The following is a 19,406-nucleotide window of genomic DNA, read 5'->3' as shown; positions in this document are numbered from 1 at the left end:
TCTTCCTCAGGCTGAGCAGTCCTTGCTGTCTTAGCCTTTCCTCACATGAGAGACGTTCCAATCCCTTAAATGCCTTCATACCCCCTCACTGGACTCTCTCCAGTATGTCTGTATCTCTTGTACTGTGGAACACAGAGCTGGACAAAGCACTGCAGATGTGGCCTCACCAGTGCCAAGCTGAGGAATCCAAAGAACAACTCAACTTTTTGGTGCACAGTTGCATGGCCGCTGATGATGATGGAAAACCAGCCAATCCAGAGCCAAATGCTCTCTGCAGCTCAGATGGTACCATATTTCAGTTATGAAGAGGAGGAGGAAGAGGGCTGAGTCCAGGAGGAGAAGCTTCCCTGTGATGCCTGGCAGAGGTCACTGCAGCAGCGAAAACAGACCTATCTGCTACCACCTCCAAAAAAAATTCCTCCTGGAATCATAAGAAGGGTTTAACCATGCAGTCAAGATAAGACAGGCATTGTGGAAAAGAAAAATGGAACATAGATTAATGATTTTCTAATTATGTTTATTCAGCAGGTGGTGCCCATGTTTCACTGCAACGTCACACTGGAAACACAGAGGAAGGTGGTAGATTGCAGCAAGTCAAGTCTATCAGCAAAGATAATTCCCACTTTTGCAAAGGCAGAAGTCAGTCACAGAAACCATGGTGTGTTTGCAGGTTGTGGAGTAAGCAGGAGAACAAGTGACAAATGTATGGCCTTTAGGGCAGCAGATAAAGCCTGCCAGACAAGGTTTGGTGCTCACAGTCCACATTCCCAGACGGTGTCAGGACCCTGTATCTACACAGGACAAGGGATAATGGCTTTAAACTGAAAGAGGGTAGATTCAGATTACATGTAAGGAAAAAGTTTTTGACTGTGAGGAAAGCAGGGAGACACTGGGAACATGATGCCCAGAGAGGCTGTGGATGATCTCTCCCTCAAAGTGTTCAAAGTCAGGACGGATGGGGCTTTGAGCAGCCTGGCCTAGTGGAAGGTGTCCCTACATACTGCAGGGGGTTTGGAACTAGACAATCTTTAAGGTCTCTTCCAAACCAACCTGTTCTATGATTCACTCTCTCCCCCAGCCACCTAAACCACTTAGCTCGCCCTGGACACTCACATTTGCATTGAACCCAGCAGAAGATCAAGGTCTTTTGCCCTCAATCTTTCCATGATCTTCACTGCTAGACTGAGAGGAGTATTTTATTTCTTTTTTTTCCTCTCTGAAAAGCAATAATCTCTTTCTTTGCCAGAAGATTACAAAGTACTATCTGGATTAGCCAATCTATCCATGCTTAAGAACACTGCATGCTTCTGTAGTTGAGATTTGTACTAAAAACACAAATGCTACAATGACTGATTGCTCTGAAGTATAAACTTGCTAAACTAAATTGTGAGTTGAAATATGAGCATCTGACTCTGGGACTGATGAATAGTCATTTTGAAGAGAAATATTACAGGAAGCGCTTTATATATATTATCATTTTGACAATAAGGGAAAGCTATTATGGTTTAAAGACACACACGTTAAAAAAAAGTAAAAGAAAGAAAGAAAGGCAGCCAATCAATCCTGGTAACAAAACAAAATATCTATTCTTCATTTCTGTGCTATCCTTTCTGCCAATGCCTTCGGTTCCCTCACCATTAGCATTCTTCCTGCACATGCTCTCTCATGTGGCGTCTTATTTTTCAGGCTGAAATTTATTTGCTGTGTCTAGATTTATCATACAACACATCCATCCTGTTCATGCTATATGAACATGCTTTGCTGTTGAACATGAGCTATTACTTGCTTATCTTAGAGCTATGTGAATTGTAGCAATTTTGTCTCATTGCCTTTTCAGAAAAGATTAACTTCTCTTTTTTTGCCCCCCCAGACAGAAGTCTCTCTCCCATATCACACCCTAGCATAGAATGGCTTAGGTTGGAAGTGGCCTCAAAGATCATCTAGTTCCAGCCACCCATAATAGACAGGGACACCTCCCACTAGAAGAGGTTGCTCAAGGCTTCATTTGACCTGGCCTCAAACACCTCCAGGGAGGCAGCATCCACAACCTCCCTGGGCAACCTATTCCAGTGTTTCACCACCTAACATTAATTTAAATCTCCCTTCTTCCAGTTTGAACACATTAAGATCTTGTAAGTAGTCCCTCCCCAGCCTTCCTGTAGGCTCCTTTCAGATACTAGACGGACACTACACGGTCTCCTCAAAGCCTTCTCATCTTCAGGCTGAAAAGCCCCAACTCTTGTAGCCTGTCCTTGTAGGAGAGGTGCTCCAGCCCTCTGATCATTTTCATAGCCCTCCTCTGTACTCACTCCAACAGAGCTGACAGAAAACTAGGTGTGTGAAGTTCAGATAAAGCAGCCACAGATGAAATCACTCCCTGCTCTAGGCATGAGATTTTAAGTAAAATCTGGACCAGTTAAAGTTCAATGGCAAAAATAATTTAGACATCTAGAAAAATCTCACCTGTAAATAACCACTGAAAGTGTTGGACTGGTTTGAGAAGACTGAGGAAAACTGTGATAGTTTTCTAAGAGATGTATGGCTGCCACAGAGACACCTCTCACCCTCACTCCCCAGGAAATGTCACCTTTCAAGAACAAAAAGGGCTGCACATGAGCCGACTGGTACCTTCATCAGCTTTTCCCAGTGTAGCTAGCAACAAGTTAATATCAAGTATGCTGAGAAGAGTTTTCACTAAGAACAGTAAGGCACCCAAGTGCTCACAAATTTGAGTGAGGAAAAATCTGTATATTTTCTATATTTATATTAAACACATTCTTGAAAGATAAATGTCTAGATAAATGGAAGACTAAAAAAAAAACAAACAACTGACCATAAACACACCCTGAAATCTAAGAATTAATGCAGAAGACATCAGCTACTTACACTAAAGTACATACAGAGCTCTTGTTAAGTCTGAAAGCATGGTTCCACCAGTTAGTAGGTTTATAGGAAATAAAATTAGTCCATTTTTTACTAGTTACAATACAGCACTGACAAGACAGGGAGACTGTGAACTGAATGCCACTGGGACCATCACATCTATCTGCAAGACTCATGAGGAATGGTTTAGAGACACATTATGTCTAAGGTCTGTGCCACATGTAAATTACTGAGCATCTCATCCAGAGCTCACCTTTCCCTCCCTAGAGAACACAGCAGCCAAAGGGGCTGGATATACAGCTATTAATTCAATAATTCAGCAGGTAAAGAAACTGAAGAAATGCCTGAAGTTTGTCCCTCCTACCAGTCTGACTCTTGGAGATACAGTCTGGAATGCCATTACCAATTTCATAGACACTTTCAAACCTCTTCCTCACTGTGAAACCACCAAGCATAGCCACTTCAGAGCAGACCTACTGAGCACTGCTCAGCAGGATTCCGAACTCTTCTGAACAAGGGCAAGCAACACGAGATGGCTACTACTTCATGAAGACATGAGCGCTGCAGGAGGACCTGAAGAGGAGGACAACTCCACAGTAAAAAGGAGGGTGGCCACGGTGGGCAAAGGGCTTCACAATACAGAAGCACAGAAATCACCAGCTGGCGAAAAAAGGTTTCACTGTCCTCAGACAGCTCCTCAGCAAGCCTCCAAGCACACGTGCTTAACCACAGCCTGCCTCACTTCATTCCTGAAGAAAACCACTGTCCAATTATTTCAGTTGACTCGAAGCTAAACATTCTCTGCAAAAAAAAAAAAAAAACCCAAACCCACAGCCACCTCACTGAAAAACAACAAATCATACACCTTAAGTGTCTCAGGTTAAATGTGTGCTATGTCTATTCTATTTACCAGTACGACTTAGGGCATGATACTTCAGGGAAAACAGTCTTATGCCAAACAATTTTAGAGGGGTATACTTTTATGGGGAAGGCAAAAGAAAAAAAAAGGGAGAAAAGCAATCATTATGATAATATACTATCTTTCAGAATATTATACCCAAGAAGGTTGTTTTACTTTGAGTTGCTTATTTTTTTTTCTTTAAAGGAAATGAAATCTATCAGCCTGCGTTAATGTGTTATGCTCAGCAAATGATTACAATTTGAAACTGCATACAGCTCAGAATTTCAATTTTCTGCAGCTTTTGCTCTCCAAAATTAGCTTCCAATTTATTTTGTCAGGTCACCCTTTTCTTTACCTCTATTGTTCATTACACTCAAAGAAACTGCTGTCTGAAAAAAAAAAAAAAGCCAACCACACAAACCAAACAAAAAATCCTATTAAAAAGTGTTTTGAAACTAAAAGCAACAACCCTCCAGCTGCAGTTGCTGTAAGACTACAACAGTCGTACACATTTGCACAGAGCCAGGCTGTACTAAGTAAACTCAAGGAGGCTTGAACTAACTAATCTTTAAACCTTCCTCCTGCTGTACACATTTCTATGTGAGTCACTGCCTGTGTTTACAGTGCCAACTGGGAATAACAAAGTCACACTGGGAACCAAGAGTCACATTTCAGACTTCATCTTATGAAACCCATTTCTAATGTTCTTGAGCGTGGACTAGGAGGTATCTCCAGCTTCATGAGCATTTGAGGTTTTTTTGGGTAATCAGCTATTAGTTAAAGACACCACAGCACTCTTCCCTTCAGCAGTGGGCAGAAGCCTCTCAGAAGAGATTCACAGATTGCACTGGGTTGGAAGGGCCCCTCAAAGGTCAACTTGTCCTACCCCTCTGTAGTAAGCAGGGACACCTCCAACTAGATCAGGCTACCCAGGGCCACACTGAGTCTGATCTTGAATGTCTCCAGGGACAGGGCCTCAAGCACATCCCTGGGAAACCTGTTCCAGTATTTTACTAGTCTCATTGTAAAGAACTACTTTCCTTACATCCAACCTAAATCTATCCAGCTCCAAATTAAAACCATTGCTTCTCATCCTATCACTACAAGCCCTTCTAAACAGTCCTTCTCCAGTCTTTCTGTAGGTCCCGTTCAGATACAGAAATGTACCTTTCAAGGTCTCCCGGTGCTTTCCTTTCTCCAGGCTGAAGAGCTCCAATCCTTTCAGCCTGTCTTCGCAAGAGAGGGACTCCAGACCTCTGATCATCTTTGTGGCCCTTCACTCCTTTATTTCTATCTCCATTATAAGGTCTCTCTTGCACCAAAGATCTGAATCTCAAATTCAACAGGATTTCAAATCACACTGGAGATGTGAAACCAAGTGTCAAAGCTGCTGCTGCAATATTTAAGAAGCTTTTGAAGGCAGTGATTAACTTTGAGAAAGGCTACACTTCAGAGACAGGTAAGAAGAAAAATAAGTTTGCAGGACAGTAAGTGATAAAAACCAAGGTTTCGAGAAGGGCACACAACAGATCTGTTCTCTTCCCTTTCCTCTACCCATCAACTCCCTTCCTTAGCAACACAATACCTTTCAGGAATTTTCCCCTCCTCTGTCAAGATGTTTTGAAGATGAGTGTTTGCAAAGGTTTTTCAAAGCCTGGACAGCTGCTAGGAGAGGTGAAGGCAGGGCATTCTTCACACACCAGGGCTATCCATTCTCCCCAGAATAAGCTGTTCCCAGCAGCACTGCCATACCCATACAGCAGGGCTGCTCATTATGAAGTCCTTCTAGCCACACTTGTTTCCTGTTTTCAGGAAGGGCTTGCTTTATGGGGTTTTTTAATGCTTTTCTTCAAGAGGACACTGAATGCTTATATGGTATTTTCCAGTTGTTGCCCTAGAACACCCAAACAAAATCCAAGTGTAAAAGTGTATTTTTTTTTTCTTGGATTTTCTCTCTCCATATGCTGCACTGGGAAAATGACCAACCTTCCCCAACCAGGAAAATCAATGGCCACGATTACACAGAGAGCTCTCACCTTGCTGCTTAGGTCGAGGTCATAGCTATGAAAGCAGACCCTCCCTCCTAGACACGAGCACCAACAACCATGTGCTCATGCACTGGGATCCCTGGATTAGCCAATATTGTTGGACATGGAGAGGTAAACTAATTAGCACGCACCTTGGAAAACCAACTATGAACTCCGTGGACTTCAGGACTCCTCATATGCTGTTTAACACACAAGAGCTGCTGCAGTCTTCCACACTGCCAAATAGGGATGTTTCAGCTGGGAGAGCCAAAAAGCCTGGTCTCTGCATTTACCCATCCACCAACTCTTCACCAGCTGCCACAGTAGCTGCCACCTCCATCTCTCCCGTTCTGCTCAGGAGCAGCCATGATCACATACTTTCACACACCTACTGGGCTACCGCTAGATGGATGGCAAAGGATACGACCTGATCCACTGCTGCAAGCAAGGGGAGGAAAGACCAATCAAGAAAAATAAAGTAAGTCCAGCTGTGTCAAGCACAAGGATCAGATTTATTCTGATTGTACTCCCTGCTAGAAAAGCTATGCCACATCTCTGGGGAAAGGTGTCAGGTCAGGCAGCTGCCCACTGCTCTGTGCCATCTTTAGTGGCCACAGGAATGCACAGAGGCGGCTCCAGGTCTCAGAGCACAAACAAGGTGATGCAACTCCAGTATTTTTATTTCCTCAATAATTAATAAAGGGAATACAACAGGAGGAAGGCTTTTGCTCCCCATTCCACCTGACCTATTTAGGGTATTACCAAAGAGCAGAATTTGCTTGTCAACATGGGTATTTTTTGGAATGATAAAGAGGAGTTCAAAGGCACAAACAGAAAGCAGCTTTCCATTCCAAAATATCAGGAAGGACTATTTGATCATAAGAAGGAAAAAAACCCAAAAAGGAAAAAAAAAAGCAGCTGTTAAGCAATGTCACAGTAACATGTTTGATTTATTAAAAAGAACAATAGTTTTTTATGTTCATATATCTAACATTTTTACTTTAAAATATGGCAGGGCAATTTAAAAGGCAGATTTGATTCTTAAATAAGACATGATTTTTTAAAAAAAAGGGGGAAAAAACAGCAGCAGCAATGTTCTTCCCCTTGCTCTTTGATTCATTTATTTCTCTTTCTCCTTCTCAAACATGCACACTTCCCTCTTTACCCTGGCTAATACTGTAGAGGCAGCAGCTCTGGGAAATGAACCAGCTTCGCCTGTGTCTCATACATCATTACAATTGTTAACCAAGTTCCACTGTAAAAATCTTTATTGCACAAGAGAACACAAAGGCATGCAGGAACACAGCTTTATTTTCAGATATCAGGTTGAGTTTGTAGGGCAGGAACTTAAAAGTCTTTTTTATGCTCTCAGGTCAATGAAGTCTGCTACTACACACCACAACACCACACACAATACAGCTTCTTATATTCTTCCACATATTAGTCTGTTTGCAGGTCTAAGCTTGTGCTTCAGCCAGAGGTTACAACCTTTTGCATGACAATGACAGCAGCCCAAGGCTCCAACATTTTATTCACTATGAGGAAGGCAGCAAGCGTAGCCATGTTGCTGCCTACACATGAGCTGATAGCTCTCAGGCCGCTGGAATTGTGGCATTTCACTCATTATCAACAGTGAGCATTGTTGTGCACTTCTGCTGTGGAGGAACTTTCCAAACCTGAACAAAACTGCACATGTAGCATCACTAGCATTTTGTCACTTTCCATGAAAAGGTTAATCTGAAGGCTCAGCAGACTATAAATTCAAGTTAACTTTAGCTGGAACATGCAACTCACTGCAGCATTCGTAACTACAGCTGCTGAGGAATTTTCTGAATTTTTTTCCTCCCCATACATTATTTATCTTAGCAGTCCAAATGCAAAAATCTGGCACTTTGGATGATGTGAGATGTTTGTGTTATTCCCTGAAGGACTTTGCATCTGTGAAGTAATGAGAAGATTATTCTGTGACAGATAAACTGAAGCACTGTGAGTGTATCAAATGTCATCTTGCTACAGCACTTCTCAGACTTTTGGAAATTGGGACCACTTTTGGACTCCTTCATCTTATCTGCAACCTTAGATTCACCAAGAAGAAAAATGAATTAATTAAATGAAAATCTCTTTAGTCTCAGAAAAGTATCAGTAGAGCTGATGAACCATTTTTTGACACACCTCACATTTCACTCTTACCTACAGCAGACACTTACTAGACACCATAGTGAATAAAAGCAGAGGTCTTTCCATGCCATGCTTAAGCAGCATGGTAGCTAATACTGCCCTGAAGACCTCCCTAACTGGTATAGCATGCTCTGTCTTGAAAAGACGCCACAGCTGTTAATTTCTTAAGTTGCAAACACCAACAGTCCAGGTTTCTGTATAAACAAGTATCACAACAGAATCTGGGATGTAAAGTTTCCCATTAGGTAGGAAAAAAAAAAAAAGTCAGGAAAAAGACCTCGAACAAACCCCCCTTGAGATTTTGTAATGTCACAAATTAGAAAATAGATCTGAAGCCTTCAGTCAAAATAGACACCCCGGTGCATTATTATCTATGCCAAAACTACTGCAGCCAAAGGCAACCTTCAAAATTTACCTTTTCCTGACATGATGTATTTTTTTCCTTCCCTAATATTGCAATAACATTTTCAAAGGGGGATATGCAAGACCCAAATCTCCATATGATGTCTCAGCAGCCAAAATTTTTGTTTCTCTGGAAACCCCAAATGGAAGCTTCCTATTGCAGCAAAGTAAGAAATAGAGCCCAGGTAAGCATGGCAATTTTCACATCTGGCCTTGACATGAGGTTGAGTACAAACTGCAGCACCACAGCAGGCTCTACAGGACCTCTTTTGCAAGCAGATCTACTAACAAGTATCACGGAAACATCTAAGAGGCGGGTACCAAAAAGGGAGAAAATAATTGGATCTATTAACTGGCAGGAGATGACCTTTCATGTGAAAAGGCTTACACTCCCTTCCTCAAGTAGAGAGGTGACTCTCAGTTCCTGAGTTGTCCTCTGCTTTTCTTTAGAATAAAAACACACCACTGAGAAAAAGCAGGGTTACCAAGCAGTGCAGATCCCTAGGAATGGATTCATTTGTAACTTCGAGGCGAAGCTTACCAGGTGTTACTGCAGTGTTAGTACTTTTCCTCTTTTGAAATCAAACCAGACTAGCAATGACTTTGAGACCAACACTGTCCCTGAACACGTGCAGTCTTGCTTAACAGCAGTTTTTGCTACTAAGAAGGTACAAAAACCAAACCAACCATAAAGCTAAATAAAATTAGCTAATTTCAGTATTCACGAGTTCAGCAAAGAGAACAAAAACTACAAGTAATTTGTTTTTCACAATCAAATTAATAGTAAGCAGTGGCAAGGGAAATAAAAGATTGAAGCATGCAACTACCATCTTAACAGATTCTCTTCAAAAGTCTTTTAATTATGAGATATCAATTATATTCAGTGAATAGTAATTTTCTCTCATATAACATTTTCCTGTCTAGCTTATTTTCCTCAAATTCCCTCTGCTATGACCCACAGGTTTCACCTGTTTGAGGAAGACTCTTTGGAAAACAAGATAAAGCTCCAGAACATCTGTGGCCCTCCAACCTCCCTGTAAACTACTCACAGGCATAAAAAGATAGAGAGAGCAGGAGACAGGCAAAAGGAAGAATGAGGAAGAACTCTGAGGGAGGAGACAGGAGGGGGGGGAAGTATTATTTTATCAACTATTTGCAAAAGAGGGAACAAACACTGACTCTGGCCCAAGGCTTTCTGGAGGCATGAAAGATAAATTTGCTACATCACTGCTCTCGAATCAGCACAGTCCAAAGCTCATGTGACAGCCATGCCTGAAGGAAGCCTTCCAAATGAGCTGGGTGCATGGACAGTGGCACGTTCGGCAGCCAAACTTTTATGACGGGGAGTTTACCAAGCCCTTCATCGAGGCTTTTGGGCAGTTCCAGGCTGCTGCAGTTCTTGCTGCGCAGACCACGCAGCTGCTGTCTTAGCAAAACCAAAACACAAGGTTGATGCAAGACGTATTTGTGCTACCTTAGGTGCTGCCAGCAGTAACGAAGCTCTCTGCATGTTGTAGAGCCACCCGGAAAAGCACAGTAGGTTGCTTTTGCAGAGGTTCCTGTTGTCACAGCTAGACTACTAGTGTCCTTACTTAGCTGGTTTCTACCAGTTTGGTTCTTTGACACTGCAATCCAGTCACACAGGTGGCTACAGCATAAGCATATGAGAAGAGGAAAGAGTCAGCTAATTTGTGATTGTAAAACTAAGGGAATCCATGTGCAAAAAAATTAAGAATAAAATCTATTTTAGTTCTGGGCCATTTCAAACGTGTTTGATTTTAACAGCACTCTGCTATCCGTAAAACACATGCTGTATTTGCTTCACAAACTCAGATCTATGCAGCAAAACCAGGCTGAAAAGCAGCAAGATAATGACAGTCCTAGCAATGGCAGCAAAAAACACGTCCTTTTGCTGGGGCAGCTGAGTGCTGCCTTCTTTACTTTGAAGATCTGATCTCAAGTCCCACCCTGGTCAGAAACAAGAACAAGTTCCTTCGCTTACTTAGAGAAATTATTATTAAATCGCTATTTTGTGGCCAGTAAGAAAAGGGAGAGATACATGCGTGATGCACACTGGAGATGGACAGGTGCAAAGGTATATGGGTATGCCATTGTATCCACATCCTTTGTCACATCCAGCTACACTTGACAAGGATCAGGTAACATTTCAGGTCAGACTCCTTTCACCTACAGTAAGTGAGAAATTTTCAAAGATGATAAAATGTGGAGGCAATGCAACATCTAACATGTCCTCAGAGAATCAGAAGTTTTAAGAGCCCTTCCGAAAATAAAGACCCTTGCAGGGTGTATAGCAGTTTTTAAATCTGTCTTGCCAGATGCTACACCTAAAGCTCACATCCTTCTGGTCAGAAAAAAAACCAAACAGACAACAATAACAAGACAAACCAAACCAAACAACAAAACAAATGAATAAACAAACAAAATCACAACAACCTGCCCTGCCCTTCCCTTCCCTCCCCCTCCCAAAGATTCCTTAGTAAACATTCAAACATATGGGAATTCCACATGGGCTTTCTTTCGTCCACCAGGTTGTTTTTATCTCATTTCTTCTCCAAATCTTGACTAATTCATTGCTTAATAATAGGCAAAATAGCTTACCTTCTACTTTTGTCCTTGCAGATTTAACTGATGCTTTTGCCTTGATAAGCAATGAAATGCAAGGAGCATACATAAAAATGTGAACCCAACACCTATCACCATTGCTCCTCACAGATTTTCTGCCCCAGCCTATCGTGACCTGAATGCACAACTGCTATGATTGACAACCCTGGGTAGTAAAGCTTCCACCATTTCTCTGAGGAAGAGCAATGGTGCAGTTAGTGGGGTTTTAATTCAACTGAACCTGGGAGAGCAGTAGTTCCTGTGAAGAACTGTGAAGAGCTTCTTCCATTCAATGTCACTCTGGGCAGAGACATTGCAGGGCATTGCATCTCACTTGCAAACAGAGCATAAAAAAGCCTTGCTACAAACACTAGTTGTGCTATACTCTACCCAGGGCAAATGCACTGCAGTGTTTTGGGTTATTTTTATAGTACAGGCTCCACCACCTCCTCTTGCAAGGGCTGATTTTGTGTGGGGACCGTTCTGTCAAGCCAAACCTGTTAGCTTGCTTTGTCTTTGGTCAAAAATACATTACAGCCCACTGCACCACAGCACATCATTATATTAATCCCATCTTATGCCTTCCATAACTCTGTCATTTTAATTTTGCAGGTATAAATCAACCAAAAAATCTACCCAATTTATCATCTAACAACAGGAGTAGTTTGCATTTCAGCAGTACTTCCATTAGACTGACCTGGAGGAATTTTGATACTGATGCCTCAAAATACACCAAGAGCCCACAGCACTCATCTTTGTGGGTCTTCCCTCACTCTTCCTTTTTTCAACTTTCTTGGAGAGCTCAAATATAAACACGAGAGACCCACACAATTATTTTAAAAAGAAAACACAGAAAAAAGAAACACTTGAGTTGGAGCTTGCCTTTTGGTATGTTAACCTGGAAGGACCACAGTTTCAAAGCTTGCTGTGTCTACAATGACTGAATTAAGAAAGCAGAGCTTCAGTTCTTAGGGAAGAGCACCACTCCAAAAATCAAGCCCATAATCACCTTATATAGCAAGACTAGTGAAGCAATGAAATTACAAGAGCAACTGAATCCTTCACCACTCAGGAAGTAAGAGTTATCAACAATTAAGGAAGAATGGCTACATGTTCAGAACTTCTTAATGTGTGCATTTATCACCTTCAAAATACCAAGCTATAAATTTGAGAGTCCATGACACACTTGAGGTGTTTAACATATATGCTCCTTTATTATTATTTTCCTTAATAGCTGGAATAAATTGAAGGAAATAAAACCTCTCACCAATTAAATGGAAAAGTGGAATTCATGTTTTGCAGTGAAGGCCACTAGATCCAACATTCATGTTGACCTTAAAATTTTAGAGCAAATTTACAGGACAGGTGTAATGTTTATGCTACAAAATCACACATATTCAGTACAGGGGTAGAGTTGTTACAATTAGTTCTGGCAACATGTGGAGTTATTACAATCAGTTCCTGGAACTCATTTACATAATGTCCCACCTCTTCACACATGCTCATTGCCACGTGGAGGTCGTCTTTTGGGGTCTCTGGGAGGAAGGCCAATGTTCTCTTCAGTCTGACCTCTCTACCTTTCATCCACCTGGCATCAGCTGTGGGTCACATTCTTGGCTGGAGTTTCCGATGTTCTCTTCTTTGAATATAGTATTCTTCTTCTCCATGAGAGTGTTTCAAGACCCTCTCAAGCTTAACCCACCTCCTTTGTGTTTATCTGACTGATGATGCTTTATATCAGTGCTCACAGAGTTGATCATTCAACTAAGTTCCTACACTCTATGTTCGCCATCCGTTTTTCCCTTATCAGATCCTATTGCTCATGAGACCACAACTATGTGACTCTCAGCTCTCGGGAAGCACATGCCTGGACTCACTTCACAGAGAAGTTGCAAAAGTAACATTTACGTGGTCTCAACGAAAATACAATTTAGAAACACAGTAGGATCAGCAGAACTGCCACTATTTCATACAATGAAGATTAGCACAAAAGGTGAGATGAGGCAACAGCACTTTCTTTGCAAACATTCAATGCAGTCCAGATGGATTTCAAGGAAGCTGTGAAGAACATGCGGTGCTTTAAGAATTCTAGTGGTCAACAGCTTATAAGAGAAACAACAATGAGAAGAGAACTGCAGTGAAGATAGCAAAAAAAAACCCTAAATGATCTTTGATTCAACATCTCAGTACTTAAAACCTCAGGGCAGGCAAAATAATAAAAGACAGGGAAAAAGAATTCTATCAGATAATTTAAAAACTAAGCAGAACAAAGCACACAATTCATATTGGGCTCTTGCCATCTCTTACTTAAATCTGGAATTGAGAGAAGTGCATCTACACAGACAGGTGTAAACCACATAATCTGTTACAAGTAGGACACACAATACATCCATGAAATAAGAGACAAACATATCACACTCTCCAATACAATAGATCTTTTTGACCTTCCACGTAATTCTTAAGCAGATGTGCACATGAATGAATGAGAATTAATGGTGGTAATGACAGCTGACACCAAGCTGGTTGCTGGTCTGGAGATCCGATACTATTAGGAAGGATACTGTATCATAAACCCAGAAATGATCAGAAATACTTTGCCTGCCAAGCCTTTGCAAACCCGATTGACTGCACTGAAGTTTTCTCTCTTGAAAATAAATTTGACTTCACACAGCTGCTCTATTTTTGTATCGTCAGAACAAGTATTTCAGAACTGCCATTGTGAAACTCAGCTCTGTACTGTGTTTATCTGCTATATGACAAATCAGAATTGGAACGAAAGCCAAACAGCGTGCCTTAAATGACCTGAAAACCAAAATTCTTTCATAGTAGCTGCCTTCCAAGAACAGAAATTTAAAAACTAAAATTTCTAAAAATGCAACTGAGCAGTAAAGCAAGCCCAGGAGTGCTGAGATCTCTCACAAATGCTCATTTCCCATACTTGGCACAGTAGCTTTCAAAACTTAAAGCACATACTTTGAAAGTTACCAGGCATCAACACTATCGTAAATGAGACATTAAGTCTTGTGCGCCTTTGCACAACCTGCTATTTGGTCTCGACCCACTACAAAGAGGGGATGGGTAAATGCAAACAAGGCAGAAAGGGACCATGACCAAGTGGCAGGTTGTGCAAATGGTTGGACTTGATCTTAGATATCTTTTCCAACTGAAACAACTCTGAGTCTGTGATTCTGCCACACCGTCTGGAGCAGCAGCTCTGCCATCCACCTTCCTGTTCAGACAGCGCAGAAGCAAAGCCATGCTTCTCCACTGCACTTCTTTATTGCCAGTTTTCCTCCTTGGCAAAACATCAGGGCAACATTTTGCTGTCTTGGGAGGGGCCTTGGCTGGGAATGGAGTTAGCTTGGAGTAAAGTCCCATGCCAGAGGGGTACAAGAGTACAGGAAGGCATCCAAGTATCACTTCATGGTGCAGCTTCTAACATGAGGCAAAGCTGGGTTGGGAGGAGCATTTATTTCAGCAAGATAGATATCTCCTTTTCTACCTAATCATGACCCACTCTGACTCCTGTGATTGCTTGCCCAAGGAGTTCAACATGATTCCAGCACCTGTGAAGGATTCAAACAGCCTGTAGTGACCACTGAGCTTTATACCCTTCAATGCAAAGCATTAAAACAAGAACACTTGTGATTTTTAAGTCTTCCAGTTTCAAACAGAGAAGGAGATAACAAATTCATCTCTATCTAAAGCAGAGAATAAATTTTAACTGCACTCTACTGAGTCACTACATGCCAAGATCTGATTTTGGAAACAGAAGTGCATTTATAACCTTGCTTACAACCTCGGTGGGCCTACTCGTGAATAAAACTTCATATGTGCCAAACACCAGTGGCTGTCTTTTAAATAATTAACTTTGCAAGAACTTGTTTAAAATACCAAAACCTTTGCAACCAGATTCAGAGTGGTTGTTGTTTTTTTTTATGAAAAAAAAAAAACAACAACCATAACTGAGGTAAGTTTCTCTCAATCTTACATCACATGTAATACAAGTAATATTAGCAGTTAAGTGAAGCCTTCATGTGCACTGAAGGAAGCCCATTTCTCCCTCTTAGACCTTCAGTCACATTATGAAAAGTCTGTTACATTTTTTTTCCTTCTCCATTTCTTCCAATTTCAGAACCCCTCTAGACATGTAAGGAGATAGCAGTCACATTTTCTACTTTAAACTATATACTTTTTCTCATAATATGGATTGGATTACTGGCCCAGTCAAACCTGGGATCTTGATTCTGGCAGACACCAAGATTGAACATTCCCTGTAGTAACGAAGCACGCACCATGCCACACTAATAGAACTACTCAAATAAGCAGCACATAATGTGGAGGGAAAAACGCTATCTCCTGGCCTCTGTAGCTATCAAGCCACACCTTGGTACATCAAAGCTAGTTAGCTTTTGCATTTTTCCCTAAACATCTACTGATCATAGAACACCACCCCCCCTTCTCAACACATGTATTGATCCTACTGTCAAGCAGTTCAATTAGAGCGGTGCTTTGGGCAATCCTCTTACACACAAGGTGATAGGGGGAAAAATAAAGTGCACAGAAGCCCAAAAATGTCACAATGGCTGAGTGCTCCCTGTTGGCCAGGCATTTTGGCATTCAGTGGCTTTTTATTACGTAGAGAAGCTAAAGCAGGAGAATAAAGATTTTTTTTTTTTTTGTGTACACTGGGAATGCAAGGACCTAAACTCCCCAAGCAGACACAAAGTTTGGAGGGAAAGCCCCGAGGGCTTTCAGGAAATTAATCCCCACTCAGCTGACTAGTCATCCCCACCAGCAGCCCAGCGCTGCTCCTCCTGGGATCTCATGACACAGATGAAAGAGCAACTACACCGAAAAAAAAACAACCGCAACAACCCAAAACACAAAAAGAAATCCACGCAAAAAAACTTCACCCGTTCTGGCAAAGGCAGACGGGGGAGATCAAAGGAAACACAGTCTATTTGAAAACAATATCCCACACACGCGTTCTTTGCGTTATTAATGAGTAACACAAGAACTCCCGACAGAAGGGGCTGGTTTTCCCTAGCCATTGCTTAGTTTAGCAGGAAGACTTCGAGCGATTCTCCCGGAGACATCAGAAGGCTCTTGTCAAAGCCTCTTAAAAGATAGAATACGAAAAGCACCCTCGGAGTCTGTAACACAGACTAACAGAACAACTCGCTTCGAATCTAAACGCCATGAGACAGCCTGATATTGGGAACCAGCTCCTCAGGTTTCAGAAGCAGTCACCGGACCCGGGTAAAGCAACCACTGGCCGGCAGCCGCTGCCCATCGCTGCTCCCGGCACGGCTCTGCCGCCTCCCCCGCGGCCTCGGGAGGGCGAGCGCAGACGCGCCTCTAGCCCGGCCCGGCCCGCAGAAACTCCCTGCTTCTCCGCGCCAGGCACCGACACCGGCTTTCGGAGGGGTGGTGGGGGGGCACAAACACTAAACACAAGGAGAAAGTTGTGTTTGGGCTGGGAGAGAGCAGCGGAGTCCTGTCCACCAAGGAAAAGTTTGCCCCTCCCCCTCCAAGCCTGCAGCCCCCTGCCCGCTCCTACCGCCTGCGGTGGGGTCCCAATCAGCATCTCCAGGTAGTAGCCACGGCCGGAGTCCCCCTGCAGATTCTCCACCATGGCCAAAAAGTTGAGGGTGCCTCCGGGATCCGATGCCAAGGCCAAGCCGTCCGCGCCACCGAGGGGATCATGCTGTCGGCTGTCGCTCCCCTGCCGTAACACCACCGGGGCAGGCGGCGACCCGCTGGGGACGGACGGGTGCGACACACGGAGCGGGAGGGAGAAGAAAGCCCGGCAGAAGCCCGCACTGCCGACCAGGAGGAGTAGGAGACCGGGAGCCGCCAGCGGCGTCCCCATCCCAGCAGCAGCGCAGGGGCCGAGGGGCGCTTCCCAACTGCAGCAGCTCCGGCCAAAGGCAGCGGCCGCCTGCTGCCAGACTGGAGCAGCCGGGGTGGGGGAAGGAGGAGGAGGAAGAAGAAGGGAGCGGCTTCCCCACGCCCTAGCTTCATCTCCCCCTCCCCCGAATCGAGCTCCTCCTCGCGTTTCTCCCGTACGGCCCCCGAACAGCTGAAGCGGCTTTGGCTGCCCAGGCACCATGCGCGAAAGTTGCTCCGGCGCAACATCGGCAGCAGAAACTTCCCGGCCCGGCTCGACCCGGCCCGGCTCGACCCGTCCCGGAGCCGCCGCTAACGGAGCCTGACGGCACAGTAGAGAAGAAAAGTTTCTGAAAGCCTTAGAGGGAGAGCGGCGGGGCGAGCAAGCGGGGCTCTGCGTTGGGGGTTCCGCTTCCCTTCTAGGGTTGGCCGCTTTCGACCCTTCCCCAGTCTCCTCGGGCGGTCGCCCGCCTCAGAACAGCACGGGACGGAGGCTGTGGCCGGGCGGGGTGTGGATGAAGATGAGGAGGTGGGATTGCGGAGTCGCACGGGTGTCCGTGGCAGTGTGTGCCTGTGGCGCGGGTGACAGCAGCCGCGTTTCAGCGCGGCGGCATCTGCTGTGAGAAGCGGGCGTGTGTGTGAAAAGTCATCTGCTGCGCTAATAAGAGCGAGGTCTGAAAGCCGGCTGCTTGTGAGAAAGCCTGTGAGGCCTTAGATGTCTTTATCGCGCACCGAATTAATAACAGCAGCCAAGTGCGGCCTCTTGAAGCATGGCAACTCTTAAGACAATTAGTTTCCACGCCTCTGGGGTAATGGCAGTGCTAGACAATTCATGGCATGGAGCAGATAGTCAGAAAGTCTCGAAAAATTCTAACTGGGCAAGTCTAAGCAGTCACTTCTGTGGTCGTTTCTGACTCTTCTCCCCCCTCCCCCGTCCTCTGTAGTAGATAAAGTTGAAAAATATCCAGCCTAAGTCATGCATACTGTGGGAATCTCCTGAGCAATTTGTTGTCCTAGGCAACCACCTGGTCTGGCCTTGTGTGTAAATCTACTCCCAGCTGCGTGAACTGTGATCCCTTCTCTGCCACAGTAAACAGCAAGGGCTCCCTTCCTTCCTTTCTTGACAGGGCCTAACTACCTGCAAGGTTTCCAGGTGGTTCCCAGATATGAAGTGGAGCTTCACTAGTAGTGTTCATTCCCAGAACGGCTGAGCAAACGATTTGCTGGAAGGGTACTCCCAGGTGAGACTGTTATTTGTAGGTATTGCCAGAGTTTCTTGCAGAGGATGATCCTTAAAATTGAAGTCCACCTGCCCCTGCTGAAAGAAAAAAGATTATTGCACTTTTTTTTGAAGTGATGATTTTAGTATTCTGGTGCTCTGTCATTTAAGATCTGGAGCTCCACTTTGCTCCCACTTTGTAGGTCCTCCCTTGGACTGTTTCAGTGCTCCTAATGCACTTGGATGCATCCACAGCAGAAGAGTGATGCAACTCTGTCCATACAGAGCTCTCCACAGGAGGAAGAAAGTGCTTTAGTGGTCTGAACCTCACTTTTCCACAGCTGGGAACGTGGAATCTTGCAAGGAAGGCCTTTGGTCTGGCTGGAGACTTGGGTGAGAGCATAGATGAGGTTGTGCTCAGGAGGTTACTTTACTTGTGGCAAAGTACTCCTTTTAGTAAAAAGTGAAATTGTACAAACTTCTCCCACTGCAGGAAGCTTTTATTAGCCTGACAGGGAGGAATGTGAAATATTGCAGTCCTGGTATGTCTACTCTCACCTGCTTTAGACAGAGTTGGAAAATGCTGCTCTAGACTGATGGCAGCTGAACACCTGAGGGAGTGGCAGTGTGGCTCACACAAAGAGGTTATCTCCGGGGTGCTACAGTAATGGCTTTTTCTAATGTAGCTGGGATAGTGACAGGTTATACTCTAAGGCCTGTCTGCTCAGAGCTGAAGGGGAATTAAAATGCTTTGCATTCTTCATGGGTGAGCTGAAAACTGGAAAAATGCCCTCACCTCTTTGAACAAGGAAATGTGAAAAGTAATCAGGAGTATAATTGAACACCCCCTCAGAGTGGTAAGGATGTATTTATAACAGTCAGCAGCTCTATACATTTTAATTCTTTTACAGTACAGTAAGTCTTCCCTCGTGCCACTGTTGCTAAGATACATTACCATACTTCTGAGTAAAGCAATCCCAGTCAAAAGAAGTGCATAGCTTTCAAAGTATAGAAGATACAGCGTAGCCTTCAAGTGTTTGAGAGAAAACTTGTCTCTTTTCATAATGTTTGCTGGAAGTTCTTCTTGTGCTGTTTCCCAGACTAGATAAATCCTGTAGTGAATGCGTATCAGACAGCTACTGCATATGAAATGGTGTATGTGTAACCTTTCTGTTCTCCCATGGCATCATCACAGCAAGCCTCATGTTCATACAGTGTGTGGGGTTTCTGCCTTTCTTTGTCTGCTCCTATTTTTACCTAAGTATTTGATAAGGCTTTGACT

The 19,406-nt window shown here is 43.7% G+C and overlaps 1 protein-coding gene across 1 annotated transcript in view; it reads right to left on the bottom strand.

Moving 5' to 3' along the window:
- Positions 1–17,188, bottom strand: part of BACE2 (beta-secretase 2) — a 53,638-nt gene extending 36,450 nt beyond the window's left edge. Inside the window, exon 1 of the mRNA XM_064152554.1 lies at positions 16,577–17,188. Coding sequence (XP_064008624.1) covers positions 16,577–17,128 — 552 coding nt within the window. The 5' untranslated portion in view covers positions 17,129–17,188. The remainder of the gene's footprint in view (positions 1–16,576) is intronic.
- Positions 17,189–19,406: the final 2,218 nt, after the last annotated feature.

The sequence above is a fragment of the Pogoniulus pusillus genome, chromosome 12, assembly GCF_015220805.1.
Source record: "Pogoniulus pusillus isolate bPogPus1 chromosome 12, bPogPus1.pri, whole genome shotgun sequence".
NCBI classification, from domain to species: Eukaryota; Metazoa; Chordata; class Aves; order Piciformes; family Lybiidae; genus Pogoniulus; species Pogoniulus pusillus.
This window is presented reverse-complemented; position numbering and strand designations above follow the sequence as displayed.